This window comes from Sander lucioperca, chromosome 5, assembly GCF_008315115.2.
Source record: "Sander lucioperca isolate FBNREF2018 chromosome 5, SLUC_FBN_1.2, whole genome shotgun sequence".
NCBI classification, from domain to species: domain Eukaryota; kingdom Metazoa; phylum Chordata; class Actinopteri; order Perciformes; family Percidae; genus Sander; species Sander lucioperca.
In genome coordinates, this window is record NC_050177.1 from 29,935,755 (window position 1) to 29,953,254 (window position 17,500).

General features: G+C 40.4%; 2 protein-coding genes across 2 annotated transcripts in view; both read right to left on the minus strand.

Moving 5' to 3' along the window:
• LOC116043343 overlaps positions 1-10,852 on the minus strand; it is a 12,578-nt gene extending 1,726 nt beyond the window's left edge. Inside the window, exons 1-9 of the mRNA XM_036001645.1 lie at positions 10,808-10,852; positions 8,808-8,938; positions 8,552-8,714; positions 8,227-8,419; positions 6,574-6,648; positions 5,092-5,181; positions 4,407-4,512; positions 1,433-1,579; positions 1,291-1,344 (exon numbers count right to left, since the gene is read on the minus strand). Coding sequence (XP_035857538.1) covers positions 1,291-1,344; positions 1,433-1,579; positions 4,407-4,512; positions 5,092-5,181; positions 6,574-6,648; positions 8,227-8,419; positions 8,552-8,714; positions 8,808-8,913 — 934 coding nt within the window. The 5' untranslated portion in view covers positions 8,914-8,938; positions 10,808-10,852. The remainder of the gene's footprint in view (positions 1-1,290; positions 1,345-1,432; positions 1,580-4,406; positions 4,513-5,091; positions 5,182-6,573; positions 6,649-8,226; positions 8,420-8,551; positions 8,715-8,807; positions 8,939-10,807) is intronic.
• The window catches only part of LOC116034886 (NLR family CARD domain-containing protein 3-like), a 972,843-nt gene that overhangs the window by 850,128 nt on the left and 105,215 nt on the right, over positions 1-17,500 (minus strand). The gene's annotated exons all lie outside the window — the stretch shown is intronic.

Sequence of the window (17,500 nt, forward strand, 5' to 3'; positions counted from 1 at the left end):
CACTCCATCCAAGATGGAGACCGCACAGAGGCCTCGAAGAAGACCAGGGGAGGCGGTGTGTACATTAACAACAGATGGTGTGGGAATGTGCAGATTGTTGAAAAGCACGGTTCACCGGACATTGAACTTTTAATGCTAAAGTGCAGAACCTTTTATCTACCAAGCGAGTTCAGCGCTGTGCCTCTGCTTGATGTGGATGCTACAGGACCTCATCAGCAAGCTGGAGACTGCACACCCAGATGCCATCCATCATCGTGGCCGGTGATTTTAACTACTGCAACCTCAGGGAGCGTCCTACCAAAGTACCATCAACACATGAGCTTTCCTTTGAGGGAGAAGAATACTCTCGACCAAGTGTACAGCAACGTGAAGAACGCCTACAAGGCTGTGCCTCGGCTGCACTTTGGACTATCAAACCACAAGTAAGTAAAACTATTAAAGTGTGGAATGAAGGATCTGAACTAGTGCTTCAGGACTGCTTTAACAGTACAAACCGGGGTGTGTTTAAAACTCCTGCTCTGAGAGGGGACTGTACTGTGGACCTATAGGAATATGCTGCAGCTGTAACTGGCTACATTCGCAAATACAAAAATTATCCCCACTAAACGCTGCAAGACCTACCCCAACGACAAACCCTGGATTAACTGAAGTGTGGTCCATGCTATGTGCGCGCTCTGCTGCATGTGTCTCAGGTGACACTGAGGACTAGAGAACGGCCAGATATGACCTGCGTAGATCAATCAGACAGGCCGAGAGACAATACAGACTGAAGCTGGAGGGATATTACACCATTGCTGATCCTGGGAGCATGTGGCAAGGTCTGCAACACATCACAGACTGCAAACAGAAAACAAACCGCTCACTTCAACGTCCTCAACACCAGCTGAAAGGGAGGGACTATGGCCAACAAGGGCATACTGGACACACCACTCTGTGTCACCACTCGGTCCCCACCTGCTTCAAGTCCACCACCATCGTGCCCCTCCCAAAGAAGGACACTGTGACTTGTCTGAATGACTATCGACACCTTAGCTGTAACTGTGTGGCACAGAGCACCTTATTCAACTCAGGTTTCTTTTTTTCTTTTAATTCCAACTTAGGTTTACTGTACACTGTAAGTTATATTTAAATTTAATATTTTTTATTTTATTCTATTTGTGTTGTGTATTTGTCTTATTATTGAACTGTTCTGTTAAGGGACTTGGGCAAAGTAAGAATTCCATTGTATGGTATAAACCACTGTGTTTCTTCTGTGCATAAGACAATAAACCTCTTGAATCTGAATCTTACCTTCAGAGGGAAGTACACTTTCATTTACTGTGGACGACACAAATGACACTGATCCTGTTGAACACACAATTTAACAAAAGTTACCTTTGTCACAGGAAAAAATACATTTTATCAGCAGTGACTATGAAGTGAGTTAACATACCAGAGCCTCCAATGTCATGGCCTCGCTCTGTGGTTGTAGAGTCAATATCCACAGGCTCCACAGTTCCAAACTCTGTTGCTGTGACTTCTGTGTTGCCGTTATCAGATTCGCTCCCACTGTCTTCAGCGTCACTTAACGTAATCTCATCTGGAAAATGGCATTAGTAAAACTCATATAAATAGCTGGACATACAAATCTGTGGTTGAAATAGCCACATCAAATAAAAAGACCTAGGGAAAAGATAGTAGGCCTGTGGTTTTGTACTTGCCACTTTTTGCAAAGTACCTATTTTTACTTGAGTAGTTTTGAGCCATTATACCTGTGTTTATGTTTAATGTGGTCCATGAGCACATAAGATAAAACAATCCATGTAAAATGCTTACACAATATGATATTATGTTAATATTTAACGTAATTCAACTGCACCTCCACAAACAATTTTGAATTACTGTCCAGCCATACTGTAGACTTATGCTTATATTTCTGAATAGTAATCCTCAACTCATATTTGGACATGAAAGGTGATTTTTTTTTTCTTGGAAAAGGATGCTGACTATGCCAAGTCTAGATGTTTATAAATTAACATTCAAAGGAAAAAACAAACACTCAGATAATATCTACAAGGGCTAATTTCTGTACAAACCTTCAATTTCAATCTCATCCAGTGACTTCCCCTGCATGCTGGAAAGGTGTCCTTTCTCCATTGACAAAAGCAGTTTGGAAATCTTAGCCAGTTGTGTTGTGGGAACTGGTAATCTGTAGAAGTCGCGGTGAACACGGATGTCGTGACCCAGGAAGTCTGCAACCTGATCAAGTTCATTGTTTTTTAAATTAAGGACTTGTGAGAGTGTGGCAACATGTTTCCTGAGTTGTGTTGACCTGAGGTACTCCGGGTGCTTTGCTCCACACTGGCTTGCATGAACACGCAAACAGTCCTGTCCTCTGTAGTGGCTCATTGACGTTGGTCTTGCAAACAGGAAGACATTTGTGGCACAAACGCCACATTCAGTTCTTCTACTGGCAAGTAGTGACAAAGCATCCACCACACTTGGTGTGAGCAGAACTGCAACCTTTCTGCCCCTTTTCCCCATGATTTCAATTCGGCTGAAAAAGTTGCAGAGCTTCTGTTCAGTCTTTGACAACCCCATGGCAACATCTTCATGGAGCTTTGTGTTGTCCCTTTCATGAAAACTTTTGAGGCGCATTTTTGAAACTTCCCCAGCACGTCTTCGATTGAACACAATGATTTGTGCAAGTGTGAGTTTTGCAAGTTGAGCATAGTTCTGAGTGGTGGCCTCTTCCTTCAAGCTGCAGAAGGCACTTTCTGCAGATTTCTCAAGGTACTGATGAAGGATCTGAACATCTTCAGTGAAGGGCAAGGTTGATGGTTTGTTGTATTTTGCATCACTCAGTGTGTTCAGGGCACTGTGAGACACCAACTCAGCCCACCTGGAGGTGTACAACGTCTTGAATATGTCAGTGTACCTGATCAGCTCTTCATCTTCTGCCATGAGTGCCCTACAATGAATAATGTCAGCGATTTTCTGCAGTGTATGCCCCAGTTTCAGCGCAAGGCTTGGTTTCTGGTACGAGTGTTTTTCTTCATCAAAACCTGAAACTTTCTTTACTGCTTGCACAACTCTCTGGAAGTTAGCAGGTTTAACAGCCTCCTCTAGGTTATGTACTGAGAATTCTGTACGCAGGCATAACAACAGACGCCCCACTTCACGGAGCTTCTGTCGAATGTATTCATATTTTGTAGGGTCTTGTCCATGTTTGTTGTAGAGTGACTGGGCAAACTGAATAATAGAGAGGTCATTTCGCACAACTGAGGCCACCTCATCTTGTTTCATGACACTAAGGAGCTTCCACACTCCACTTGAGATCTGCTGACAGAATGTAGACTCCAGAGCTGCAGCCAAGCCCAGTACTTTGGTTCTCCCAGGTTTGTCATCCAAATCTTCGTTTTCTGGCTTAAAGGGGCATCTGCGGACATGTCTCCAAAGCTCCTTACGTATGTACATCCCTTGACAATACATACAGTGAATAAACTTTCCTGCCAGTGTTTTAGCTTTTGGCTTTCTCTTCACTTTCAGTGATCCTGTTCCATCTTGCAAAACTGCAGTGTTGTGTTTAAAATTTCCCTTATTCCTCATTTTTTCTAATAATATCTTGCGCTCTTTTGAGTCCTCAGGAAGGGAAAATGCATGGACAATTTCGGCATGTGTCTTGTGTGTTTTCAAGTGGCGGGAAATTTTGCTTTGTGGCTTACCACAAACATAACAGTAATTTTTTTTACTCATAATCAGATGTGGTAATTCTTGTTCATGAGTCACAGCTTCATCATCTGGCTTTTCCTTTGATGAGTCTTTGATAGAATTTGCTGAATTAGATGTGTCAGCAGCATTGGGAATCATCTTATTTTTAAGGGGTGGCCAACATTTTGATGTACTGGGCACAACTTGGGTGCCTGTGTCTGACCCATAAGATGTTCCAACATCAGGTATTACTGGTTTTACTTGAATATGTGCAGCTCTTGCCTGACTTGACATTAAGGGTATGCTGGCATCTGAATCATATTCATCATCCTCCGAGTCAGGTATGTATTCCTTGTCAGACATGTCCTCAGCTTCATCAGATGATATTTGGTCCAATTCTGGAGTTGGAATTTTGTCCTGATCTGACAGCAGTTCATCCTCAGAAGACTGCTGCGCCTGAATTGGTGATAAAGCAAATTATTTTACAGGGTGATTGAATCTTATAGACAGTTCAAGTTCAACACTCACTCAGTAGATACTCACCTGTGCTGTGCTGTGAAAGTAATCTCCTGTAATTTGCTTGAGGCAGGATTTATGCCAGACCCCTGAACAAACTGTAACACATTTTGAGTAAAATAATGTTAACACTGCAGGTCTATTTAAGTGGTTAGAGCACAACACATGTACACTCTATACTAATTCACTAAATATCTAACCTGTGCATCGATAGCCAAGCCACTTGAAGGAAGATACGGGTCCCACACAATTAACACACTTGTCCAAGGAGGATACTGTTGCGCACACCAGGCGGTGTTTTTGACACTGTTGGCGAAAAATGTAATTGTAGTATTTATTTATGCCACATAGTTTGGACAGAAAGATATGTCATATTTACATGTCAATATCTAATCACTTTAAATCCAATACCAATGTGACATTTAATTTACTTCATACATATTATTACCCTTTTATTGCATTGTATTTTATTGTTATTTATAGCGTATCTTATTTATACACAGCTTATTTATAGCGTATCTTATTTATACGCAGCTTATTTATAGGTATATGAAGATATACCTTCTTCATATTTTTAAATTGTAGATGGGGAATTTATGGTATAACTAATAGGGTGCCTATCCATTACATGTAACCAAACAACTTACCATTCACATTAAACCAACATACAGATCAAATGCAGGCAGTCCAAATGTTCTAATGTTTAGACAATGTCCTTCCATTTCATTGTCCACATAAAGCATGTTCTACTCAACATTGTCCGCATAAAGCATGTTCTACTCAGGCGACTACACACACACACACACACACACATTGAAATAGGTTGGTAGATTTAAAATTTTGCCACAAATAACTTCACTAAGTTGTACATCAGATTTAATTTACCTCTCCAACCTTGGTGAGTGGGCCGAGCTCTGGACTGGTCTGATTTGGGTGGTTGACAGCTGTATGGATGCACTTGCTCTCAGTGGTCAGCTGTAGAAGATGAAACAGAGACAAAGGACAATAAAGAGAAAGTCCTGGGAACGTACTACTAGAGAGGATATTTGACATCTGAATAAAAAAAGAAAACATTCTTCTGTTGACAGAAAGACAGAGGAAAACCTTGCTTTAAAACTCACTGACAACTTTTTTAAGATATTAACAATCAGAGCAAGATATTTATAAAAATCTATCTTTTGTGAAGATATACCTCTTCAGTCTCATCAACTGTGGATGGGACATTTGTGGCATCACAACTCTTTGGAGCCATTTCGTCATCAAGGGCCTGTAAAAAGGAAAAAAACAACAAATCTATATTATCATAAATATCTTGAAGACAAGGTGTTCCCTGTGTAGCATTCTGTGAAAAGATATCATGGCTGTATTTCTGAGTGTTCTGTGGAAAACATGTAGTCTCTGAAACGGTTCTTTAGTCACTGAACAGGCCACATGACTACAGTCTGTAAACTATGAAAACTATACTCTGATGAATACAGCATTTGATTACTTTGTTTTTTATCTATTGCCAGCCCACTTGCTAGAATGATCACACTTCTAGAATAAGTGGCTGTAAGCTTTTACATGGAGTGACTTTTTAGTCCTTTTATAGTTCTTAGATTTGCTATGATTCTTTTTAAATGACATCTTGTCATGAATTTTCATCAGTGTTGTTGAGTGAGTGCTCATCTACTAGATGTACCTAAACAATGTATCATTCACATTAAACCAACAAACAGATCAAATGCAGGCAGTCCAAGTGTTCTTAAAAACCAAAGTGATGCCTCTGGTGACATGACCCTCTAAACTGTATGGTCCTCCCAAGTCATATTTGGGTGGGGTTCACCGTTTGATACACATACACTCAGATATTCTATTGACTGAAGCTTGAAAAAGCATGTTTAGACAATGTCCTTCCATTTCATTGTCCACATAAAGCATGTTCTACTCAACATTGTCCGCATAAAGCATGTTCTACTCAGGCGACTACACACACACACACACACACACATTGAAATAGGTTGGTAGATTTAACATTTTGCCACAAATAACTTCACTAAGTTGTACATCAGATTTAATTTACCTCTCCAACCTTGGTGAGTGGGCCGAGCTCTGGACTGGTCTGATTTGGGTGGTTGACAGCTGTGTGGATGCACTTGCTCTCAGTGGTCAGCTGTAGAAGATGAAACAGAGAAAGGACAATAAAGAGAAAGTCCTGGGAACGTACTACTAGAGAGGATATTTGACATCTGAATAAAAAAAGAAAACATTCTTCTGTTGACAGAAAGACAGAGGAAAACCTTGCTTTAAAACTCACTGACAACTTTTCTAAGATATTAACAATCAGAGCAAGATATTTATAAAAATCTATCTTTTGTGAAGATATACCTCTTCAGTCTCATCAATTGAGAATGGGGGATTTGTGGCACCACAACTCTTTGGAGCCATTTCGTCATCAAGGGCCTGTAAAAAGGAAAAAAACAAAACATAATGTAGACCATGGACTATGAAAACTATACTCTGATGAACACAGCATTTGATGACTTCATTGTTTTTGTTCTACCAGTCTGTAATGGTCAGTATCCTCTTTGCTATGTTGTGCTAGGTAGGTGGCATCGCGACTGGTGGTGCTAACAAACTGGGCAAGCTGGTGAGAAAGCCAGCTCTGTGGTAAGGATGGATTTGGACAGTGTGGAGGCAGTGACAGACAGCAGATGAGAGGGACGCTGAAAACTATAAACGACAACCCCTCTCTTCCTGTGTGTGGAGCTGAGGCAGTGTATTTTATTGTTATTTATAGCGTATCTTATTTATACGCAGCTTATTTATAGCGTATCCTATATGAAGATATACCTTCTTCATATTTTTAAATTGTAGATGGGGAATTTGTGGTTAGCCTCAGTGCCAGGAGCTGACTTGTAGCCCAGTATAACTAATAGGGTGCCTATCCATTACATGTAACCAAACAACTTACCATTCACATTAAACCAACATACAGATCAAATGCAGGTAGTCCAAGTGTTCTTAAAAACCAAAGTGATGCCTCTGGTGACATGACCCTCTAAACTGTATGGTCCTCCCAAGTCATATTTGGGTGGGGTTCACCGTTTGATACACATACACTCAGATATTCTATTGACTGAAGCTTGAAAAAGCATGTTTAGACAATGTCCTTCCATTTCATTGTCCACATAAAGCATGTTCTACTCAACATTGTCCACATAAAGCATGTTCTACTCAGGCGACTGCACACACACACACACACACACACATTGAAATAGGTTGGTAGATTTAAAATTTTGCCACAAATAACTTCACTAAGTTGTACATCAGATTTAATTTACCTCTCCAACCTTGGTGAGTGGGCCGAGCTCTGGACTGGTCTGATTTGGGTGGTTGACAGCTGTATGGATGCACTTGCTCTCAGTGGTCAGCTGTAGAAGATGAAACAGAGACAAAGGACAATAAAGAGAAAGTCCTGGGAACATACTACTAGAGAGGATATTTGACATCTGAATAAAAAAAGAAAACATTCTTCTGTTGACAGAAAGACAGAGGAAAACCTTGCTTTTAAACTCACTGACAACTTTTCTAAGATATTAACAATCAGAGCAAGATATTTATAAAAATCTATCTTTTGTGAAGATATACCTCTTCAGTCTCATCAACTGTGGATGGGACATTTGTGTCATCACAACTCTTTGGAGCCATTTCGTCATCAAGGGCCTGTAAAAAGGAAAAAAACAAAACATAATGTAGACCGTGGACTATGAAAACTATACTCTGATGAACACAGCATTTGATGACTTCATTGTTTTTGTTCTACCAGTCTGTAATGGTCAGTATCATCTTTGCTATGGTGTGCTGGGTAGGTGGCATCAGGACTGGTGGTGCTAACAAACTGCTAACAAAAGCTATAAAAATCATGTTCTACCTGAAGCTAGATGGAAAATGTACATTATTTTGGTATGTGAAATGTTCTATGGTTAAAGCATTTCTTATATGAGAACTATCAATTTCACAAAGTCAAATTTTGACCACCTTGCATCTCCACGGCCAGTCTGAGTCACCATAATTATAGGTGATCTCCTCTCCTGGACTTATGTCTCGAACTGCAAACAAACAGAGATGGGGCTTCCCTTGCACAGTGAGGTACTTCATCTTGGCATTAGGGTTTATATGGTCGTCATTTACAAGCCTGCCAAGTGACCCATTCTCTATTGCTGCATCAACACTACAAAAACACAAGTAACATTTTCAAAACAATCAGTTTTTATACTAATGCAATGTAAATTAACCTGATGTGAGAAAAGAGAAAAAGAGTCATATAATTCTGATTAGTTTAACCAGTGACATATATACGTACCACCACAGTTTTCCATTAAAATGGAACTCGAACATAAACACTTTGAGGAGGTCATGGTAAATTCTCTGTCTCCTCTCACATTCTTGCTTGCTTATTAGATCACCTCTGTATTCCAATAGAAAGTCTCCCTTTTCAAATGGAACAGAGGTGAAGATGCCACGGCCTAATTCATCAAAGACAAAACAACAAATAAGTGGCAAAAAGTGATATGTATTAAAGTTGAATCATGATTAAACAGTCAGAAGATTAAACTTACCTTTTACAGCATTGATGTACTTGATGTCAAGTCCCACTTTGTCACTTTCAGCAGTAACATAAAATCTTGCATCATCCTTTGGATTAATGCGTCTACGCCGCTGCATGTTTACGGTTTACAGGTGTCACAGCCTAAATTACCAAAAGTGATTGTCAGGATTACAATGTTCACTGGGACAAGCATGATCAGAAAACAAAACTCTGGGTAAATTAGTAATGTACAAGCCACATCTGGACAGAAGCCAAATGATGTGCTCATAACTGCACCATGCATATTTTATTATTTTAAGAATACATAAAAAAGTGTAACAACATCTTTCTCACAAAGTAACAGGCTGGTGGGAGTCTGTACTACTTAACAGGAGGAGGATGACAGTTGCTTTAATCTCCAGCTGTGCTGGACCACATTCAGACTAAACTTCATCCTGCCTCCAACTGACTGTTTTCTGATGGTGTAGAAAGTCACTGACCACATAAGATAATTTCTCTAGTCAAAAACCAAATCGAGCGAATCTCTAGTAGGCTTCATAGACCATGTTGCTCAGTGTTATCATCCAAAAATAACAGACAGGTAGCAAGAAAAAAAGTTTTAACTAATAGCAGCTGTGTTTAGTTTTTCAGGATAAAATCTTAAATTGATACATATTCTGTCTGATTCTCTTCTCTTTATATCATACGCTCTACATTTTCTCTATCTTCATGTGAAAGTAATGGGATTCACATTGTCTTTTTGGGTTCAAAGTCCTTTTAAATTTGGTTTCTTTGGTCAATATGAATTACAGATTATTATGACATTAAAAAGAACCAGGGCATGACATGTTATCACTGCGATGCTTCTGGCATTAGATCTGTTTTAGAATTATTCAAATTAACATGCACCTGACTGGTCAAAGAATGGTCAAAAGTATGTAAAACTACAAAAGAAAAGGCATTCCCATCCCCTCTACACGTTTACTAGATTCAACATAGTCATATCTTTGGAAAGTAGTCTAAACCCAGACATTTGCAGGAGGCTCAGTAAGCAGGTACTGGTTGCTATAGAAACCATGGTGCTTTATACTACTGCCTCTGCCCTCAGCTAACTAAATGAACAGTGTGGAAATCTATATTAACAGTAAACACTGTTTTTAACAATTTTTTTGAAATAATACTCTACACATGGCACCAGATACCTGTCAGGTCTGTTTCCCCTCATGTTTTGTATATTGATCATTGTGGTTGGTTACTATGGGTACCAATTAATTTATCTTACAGGTTTAGTACACTAATAGAACATCATAAACACATTACATTTATTAAATGGCCTGAAAGTACTCCTATTAATTATATATCTTCCAGCCTTCCTGTGTCACTGCAACTTCATATTTAAACAAAATAATATTGGGCTACTAAGAAAATATTAAATTCTCTAAAACAAACACAATGTCTGTGGTAAACGTTAAGGCTACCAGGTCCAGACCTCAGCAATTACAAAAGCTACAGGTGGATACAGAGCTACAGGTGGATACAGACAGGCAGTTACATAAACTTGTTAATCAACTTAGTACTTACAGACCAGGAAAACCAAAGATGATATCAATACATCCTCTTAGTTCTTTTTTGTTCCAATTCCAAAAAAACAGAGCTGCCAACTAGCTGCTTTCTAGTCCTCCTCTCCTCTCCACGTGAATGCTAAACGAGGCTTAACGAGCAGACCATGTGGCTAGGCCCTGCTAGTTAAGCCATGCCATAGCCACAGCTTAACTTAACCTAGCTAGCTTTCATTTTAAAAACTACCAAATTTGACCTGCTGACAATGTTGCTTCTGTCCTCATCTCTACCTGCTGTCCTCCACCTCTTTAGCCTGAGGCTTAATGAGTAGGACATGTTGATAGCCACTCAAGCTAGCTCAGCTAACATCGCACATGCTTATAAATATATAGCACTTTACAGTCATTTCTTGCAAAAAGGAAACACTTCTTCATGCAAAAATGGAACTATATTTACAAATATAAACATTACCTGTATGTATTTAATCCTCTAGTAAGTCCATGACGTCTAGCTGCTGTTCCCAGGTGTGGTCCATTTAAGTTTTAAACAAGCGACGTCTCTCGGCCATGCTCCGGGCATGTGTGGGCGGCTTCCAGCCGACTTCCGTTTGGCCCCGCCCACGCGCGTAAACCAGCCAACACAAGACAGCCCGCCAAAATGCACCGTGTGTATCAGAAATGTGTATGAAACTGCAATATAGAACCCAGCAGTGGCGTCGCTGTTCTGATACACTGGATACACTCAAAATCAGGTCAAGTGGTAAATGAGGACTTTCAAAGAAAAAGAGAATTTATGTTATTTAGACACTAACGAATGCAATTCCGCTCTTTGATTTATGAGGACTTGGCATAGTCCCGTATTACCTTAGGTCCGGGGAGCCCAGGTGAAATGTCCGGCGTGTTGTCCATGTAAACCACATACACCACACACACACACACACACACACACACACACACACACACACACACACACACACATTCCTGGAAGTCAGACAGCAGAGGCTCACGCTTTTTAGTTTTATTGACCTGTGGATGTTTGATGTTTGACCTTCTAATGTAACACCTCTCACTCTATGTCTTTCTCCTACACACAGTGACACATTATCATTTACTTTTCTGTTTGTATATAAAATAGTCACATTATAGAAACACACTGCTGACTCTGTGTACACTGTAAAAAGGCTGTCTGTTGTGATTAAATGATGACAGAAGATACTTTAGCTACAAACACAAAGATCATCATCGTCTCATTCTCACAGCGTTTGAGACAACAAAGACATCTGCAGAGTAACATGTAGAATTATTTACAATAAGCAGGTTTATCTGTTATAGTGTGTACGTTTTATATTGTTCATGTGTGTAAAGTCTGTATGTTTACTCTAATACTGATGGTCTCAGCTTCACACTGATTTAAAATGATAATCACATCTGGACTTACCGAGCCTTTCTGCAGTTCCTCACAGCTGGAATCAGTCTCCGTCGTCCCTCCTCTGTTGTGTTGTACTTCTCCAGGTCCAACTCATCCAGAACCTCCTCTGACATCTGCAGCATGTAGGCCAGAGCTGAGCAGTGGATCTCAGAGAGGTTCTTCTCTGATCTGTTCTCTGACTTCAGGAACTCTTGGATCTCCTGATGGACTGAGTGGTCGTTCATCTCCGTCAGACAGTGGAAGATGTTGATGCTTCTGTCAGGAGAGATCCCATACCTGTTCATCTTCTTCAGGTTGTTGATGGCTCTCTGGATGATTTCTGGACTGTTGTCTGTCTGACCCAGCAGGCCTCCTAAGAGTCTCTGGTTGGACTCCAGAGAGAGGCCATGAAGGAAGCGGACAAACAGGTCCAGGTGGCCATTTTTACTTTCCAGGGATTTCTCCATGGCTCTCTTCAGGAAGACATCCAGGGATGGGTAATTAACATTGTCCCAATCACCATCATCATCATCATCATCATCATCATCATCATCATCATCATCATCACCATCATCATCACCATCATCATCATCATCATCATCATAATCCATAGCTCTCTTCCTCAGGAAGTCCTCCAGTACCTGTGTGTTCCTGTTGGTGTAACAGTGGAACAGGTAGACTGCAGCCAGAAACTCCTGAACGCTCAGATGAACGAAGCAGTAGACTGTTTTCTGGAAGATCACACTCTCTCTTTTGAAGATCTCTGAACAAACTCCTGAGTACAGCGAGGCCTCTGTGACATCCAGACCACAGCGCTCCAGGTCTTCTTGGTAGAACATGATGTTTCCTTTCTCCAGCTGTTCAAACGCCAGCCTCCCCAGCTTCAGAAGAACTTCCCCATCAGCCTCCATCAGCTCCTGTGGACTTGTCTCATGTCCCTCAGCATACTTGAGCTTCTTCCTCTTTGTCTGAACCAGCAGGAAGTGTGAGTACATGTCAGTCAGGGTCTTGGGCAGCTCTCCTCTCTGGTCTGTAGTCAACATGTGGTCCAGAACTGTAGCAGTGATCCAGCAGAAGACTGGGATCAGACACATGATGTGGAGGCTCCTGGAGGTCTTGATGTGGGAGATGATTCTGCTGGACAGATCTTCATCACTGACTCTCTTCCTGAAGTACTCCTCCTTCTGGGCATCAGCAAAGCCTTGTACTTCTGTTACCCTGTCAACACACGCAGGAGGGATCTGATTGGCTGCTGCAGGTCGGGAAGTTATCCAGACGAGAGCCGAGGGAAGCAGCTTCCCCTGGATGAGGTTTGTCAACAACACGTTGACTGATGACTTCTGTGTGACATCAGAAACAGCCTCATTGTTGTTGAAATCCAGTGAAAGTCTGCTTTCATCCAGGCCGTCAAAGATGAAGAGAAGTTTAGAGCCAGCGAGCTGCTCTGCTGGGACCTCCTGTAATGTTGGATGGAAAACACGGAGCAGCTCCAGAAGACTGTACTGCTCATCTTTGATCAAGTTCAGCTCCCTGAAGGAAAGAGGAATCACCAGACTGATATCTTGGTTCTCCAAACCCTCGGCCCAGTCCAGACAGAACTTCTGCACTGAGAAGGTTTTTCCAACGCCAGCAACGCCGCTCGTCAGAACGACTCTGATGTGTTTCTGTTGGCCAAGTAAGGCTTTAAAGATGTCGCAGCACTTGATTGGAGAGTCATGGAGGGTCTTCTTCTTGGAAGCTGTCTCGAGCTGCCTCACCTCATGTTGGGTATTAACCTCTTCACTCTGTCCCTCTATGATGTAGAGGACAGTGTAGATCCTGTTGAGGAGGGTTCTACTTCCTGTTTCAGCTCCTTCAGTCACACGTTCAAATGTCCCCTTCAGCCTGATCTTATGTTTCTGACGACCAACATTCACTAAAAAAAGGACAAAGGTGAGAGACAGAACAAGAAAGAGAAAAGTTGACAATCCCATGATTATTTTTATGACCAATATGAAAACAATCCAGTTAAATTTCAGATGGACGTAAACTGTAACAATATTTATGTTAAAGGTCTTCAATAGTGCAGCATAATATATAAGGACAATATGTGTTATGCTATAACTTTGTTGAATATTGATATATATATATTAGGGCTGTCAAAATAACGCATTAATTTCAATTAATTAATCTGAGAAAAATAAACGCGTTAAAAAAAATACGCAGATTAATCCATTCCATATTGAGGGTTGACCCGGAGCCGTTCTAGCCTCCATTGGACTGTAAAATGAAGGAGGGAGACGAGAATGTGCTGCCTGGATCATTAATGGAACATTTACTTGTAAAAATCTTCTTCCTGCCAACCCTGGCTACCGAAATCTGGAGCCACTGATATGTCTGCACTTCTCTCTGATGCTCTGAAGACGATACAGGCAACACAAACCACCGCTGCATGTGGCGCTAGTTAACACTATACTCACAGTAGCTAACGTTAGCCTACCGCTAGCTAGTTAACACTATACTCAACAGCAGCTAACGTTAGCCTACCGCTAGCTAGTTAACACTATACTCAACAGCAGCTAACGTTAGCCTACCGCTAGCTAGTTAACACTATACTCACAGCAGCTAACGTTAGCCTACTGCTAGCTAGTTAACACTATACTCAACAGCAGCTAACGTTAGCCTACCGCTAGCTAGTAGCTGGATTAAACACGGTTATAATGCTGACAGCTAACGCTGAACGGTGTAAAGTGTGACTGTGTTTTACTGTAGAGGACTGTGACTCAACAGCGGGATGTAACAATCTGCAGCTGCCGAGCTGCCGTCGGAAAAACAACACAGACGGTCATGAAACTGGTAACTACAGCTTCGTGGTGCATTTGAGTTATTGTAAATGTCCTTGGTGGTTGTTTTTGTCGTTCAACAGCATTTACTAGTGAAATAGTTATGTTATTGTTATACATTATTTTAAATCATTTAATTTGACCATATGGCCTTAGCAATAAACAGCCGTTCTTTACTGTCACCAACTGTTGTTTAGTACCCTTCGTTTTCTTTTCTTTTTTACTTCTTAAAAGTATCGGTTCAGGCACCGTATTATGTATGCATTAATTTCGATTAATATCACAGAGTATGTAATTAATTAGATTAATTTTTTTAATCGATTGACAGCCCTCAGATATATATATATATATTATATTATATATATATATATATATATATAGATATATATCGATAATTCACACAAACGAATGTTGTCAGTTCTGCTTTCAGATTCTGCTAAAAATACAACCACACGCTTGTTGAGTTAAAAACAAATGAAAGGAAATGATTTCCAACTTTCTTTTATTAAACAAATTGAAATGAATATAAAAGACAAAAGGAATGACAGTTTAATTTTGAAGTTACTTAAATTATCCTTGTAATTAACACAAACAATCTGCGTGTCTTTCTTGATGTGTATATTGCATTAGTTAACGCTAATCAATGATAAAAAACGATATGTTGTGCAGCCCTAGTCTGTGCTGTCTGACTCAACACATGTCTCAGTATTACAACAACCAGCGGTGTGTTCAGACATGAAGACATCAGCAGACAGATGGACAGACTTACTTTGTTCAGAGCTGCTCTGATTGGCTGTCTGCAGTCCAGCTCTGGTTCTGGATCTGGACGGCTGCTCCTCCTCAGAAACATCACTCCTCTTCCTCTCTCTGTGAAAACATTTCTTCATCACTAAAATGATAGAGGCAGTTTTTTTATTTAGAAAAAATAAATACCACATTTGACTCACATTGTCAGATTTTAAATAGTTAAAAAAAACTCTTTACAGTAACTTCAACATTCGGCTTTAAAAGCCAGAAAAGATCCATCAGAGTTAGAAACAGTATCTGAACTAATAGTTCTGCATCATGAATATTAATCTTTTAGCAGAACATTTAGTCTTCATCTTCATCAGGTCAGCTGACAGTAAAACAGTCTCTTACTTTGTGTCTGAGGGTCCAGGTTCATTACTGAAGTCTGGAGGAAGATCATTGGACCGGTCACTCTTCATAGACTGACAGCCAGATACTACAGACTCTGCTCTCTGTCTGTTGTCCTGAACTCTGCAAACGCCAACAGGTTTTTATTCATATTGCTTCAATCTTTTTTTAGCCCTTTATGAAGCTCTAAACACACAAACTGCTGCTACTGTCAATAATTAGGAGGATTTAAAGTGTGTATTAGTCCTCTTAGATTAGATTAGAGAGTTTTTCTGGGTGACTGACAGCTGTCACAGATACAAAGAGGAAGATGGAACAAATGTGTGAATGTGTAACAACAAAAACGTGGCAATGGCAACTGAGTCATAAACTGAGTTAGTATCAGTGGTCTTACTTTGTGTCTGAGGGTCCAGGTTCATTACTGAAGTATGGAGGATGATCTTTGGACCGGTCACTCTTCATAGACAGACAGCCAGATACTACAGACTCTGCTCCGTCCTCCTCTTCCTCCAAACCACTCATCTTCTGATCTGAAGTCAGTCTGAGAGGTCAAACAGGAACACTGACTGTGAGCTCACAACATTTAAAAGAAATCAAGTTTGTTCAGGAGTCAAAAACAGGAAGCAACGATCAGGAAGTAACACACACACAGAGTATACAGTAGGATATAAAACCAGCCAGCACTCAGTCAGTTGTCATGGAGGGAATCATGACATTGAGAATTTAAAAAGCTATAAGACAGTTTCCATCAGGCCCTACATGAAGTCAGTGCTGAAAGCTAACAGTAACATAATAAATGTTGATTACCACTCACCCTGCCTCAGCCTTCAGTGTCCTCCTCCTGCTCTGTTCTCTCCACTCAAAATGGAGTCTCAACTGACTGAACTCTTTCACTTTCAGGGTTTCCTCCCTTTTCTCATGAGCCTGGCGCTGCGTTACATTAGTGGTTCAACATCTCTTTCACTTCCCCTCAGCACATACCCACAGCCATCTTAAGGGGTGTTCCAATATCTGAAAAAGATAGATAGAGAGATAGATAGATAGATAGATAGATAGATAGATAGATAGATAGATAGATAGATAGAGAGATAGAGAGATAGATTGAGAGATAGAGAGATAGTCAGATAGATAGATAGATAGATAGATAGATAGATAGATAGATAGATAGAGAGATAGATAGATAGATAGATAGATAGATAGAGAGATAGATAGATAGATAGATAGATAGATAGATAGAGAGATAGAGAGATAGATTGAGAGATAGAGAGATAGTCAGATAGATAGAGAGATAGATGATAGATAGATAGATAGATAGATAGATAGATAGATAGATAGATAGATAGATAGATAGATAGATAGATAGATACTTTATTGATCCCCAAGGGGAAATTCAAGGTCCCAGTAGCTTAAAGACATCACACACAACATACACATACATCACAAACAGGATGATAAAATAACAAATCTACATGAATAATATGGACAATAAAAGAAAAGATACTAGATAAGAAATCCACATGAATGTACTGAGGGATGTATAAACATGAGAGGCCTGCAGTGACAGGACAGGGACTGACCCTGGGATTCAGTCTGCATGGTACGGGGCTCTATGGGGTGTGTGTGTGTGTGTGTGTGTGTGTGTGTGTGTGTGTGTGTGTGTGTGTGTGTGTGTGTGTGTGTGTGTGTGTGTCTGTGTGTGTGTCTCTGTGTGTGTCTGTGTGTGTGTGTGTGTGTCTGTGTGTGTGTGTGTGTGTGTGTGTGTGTGTGTGTGTGTGTGTGTGTCTGTGTGTATGTGTGT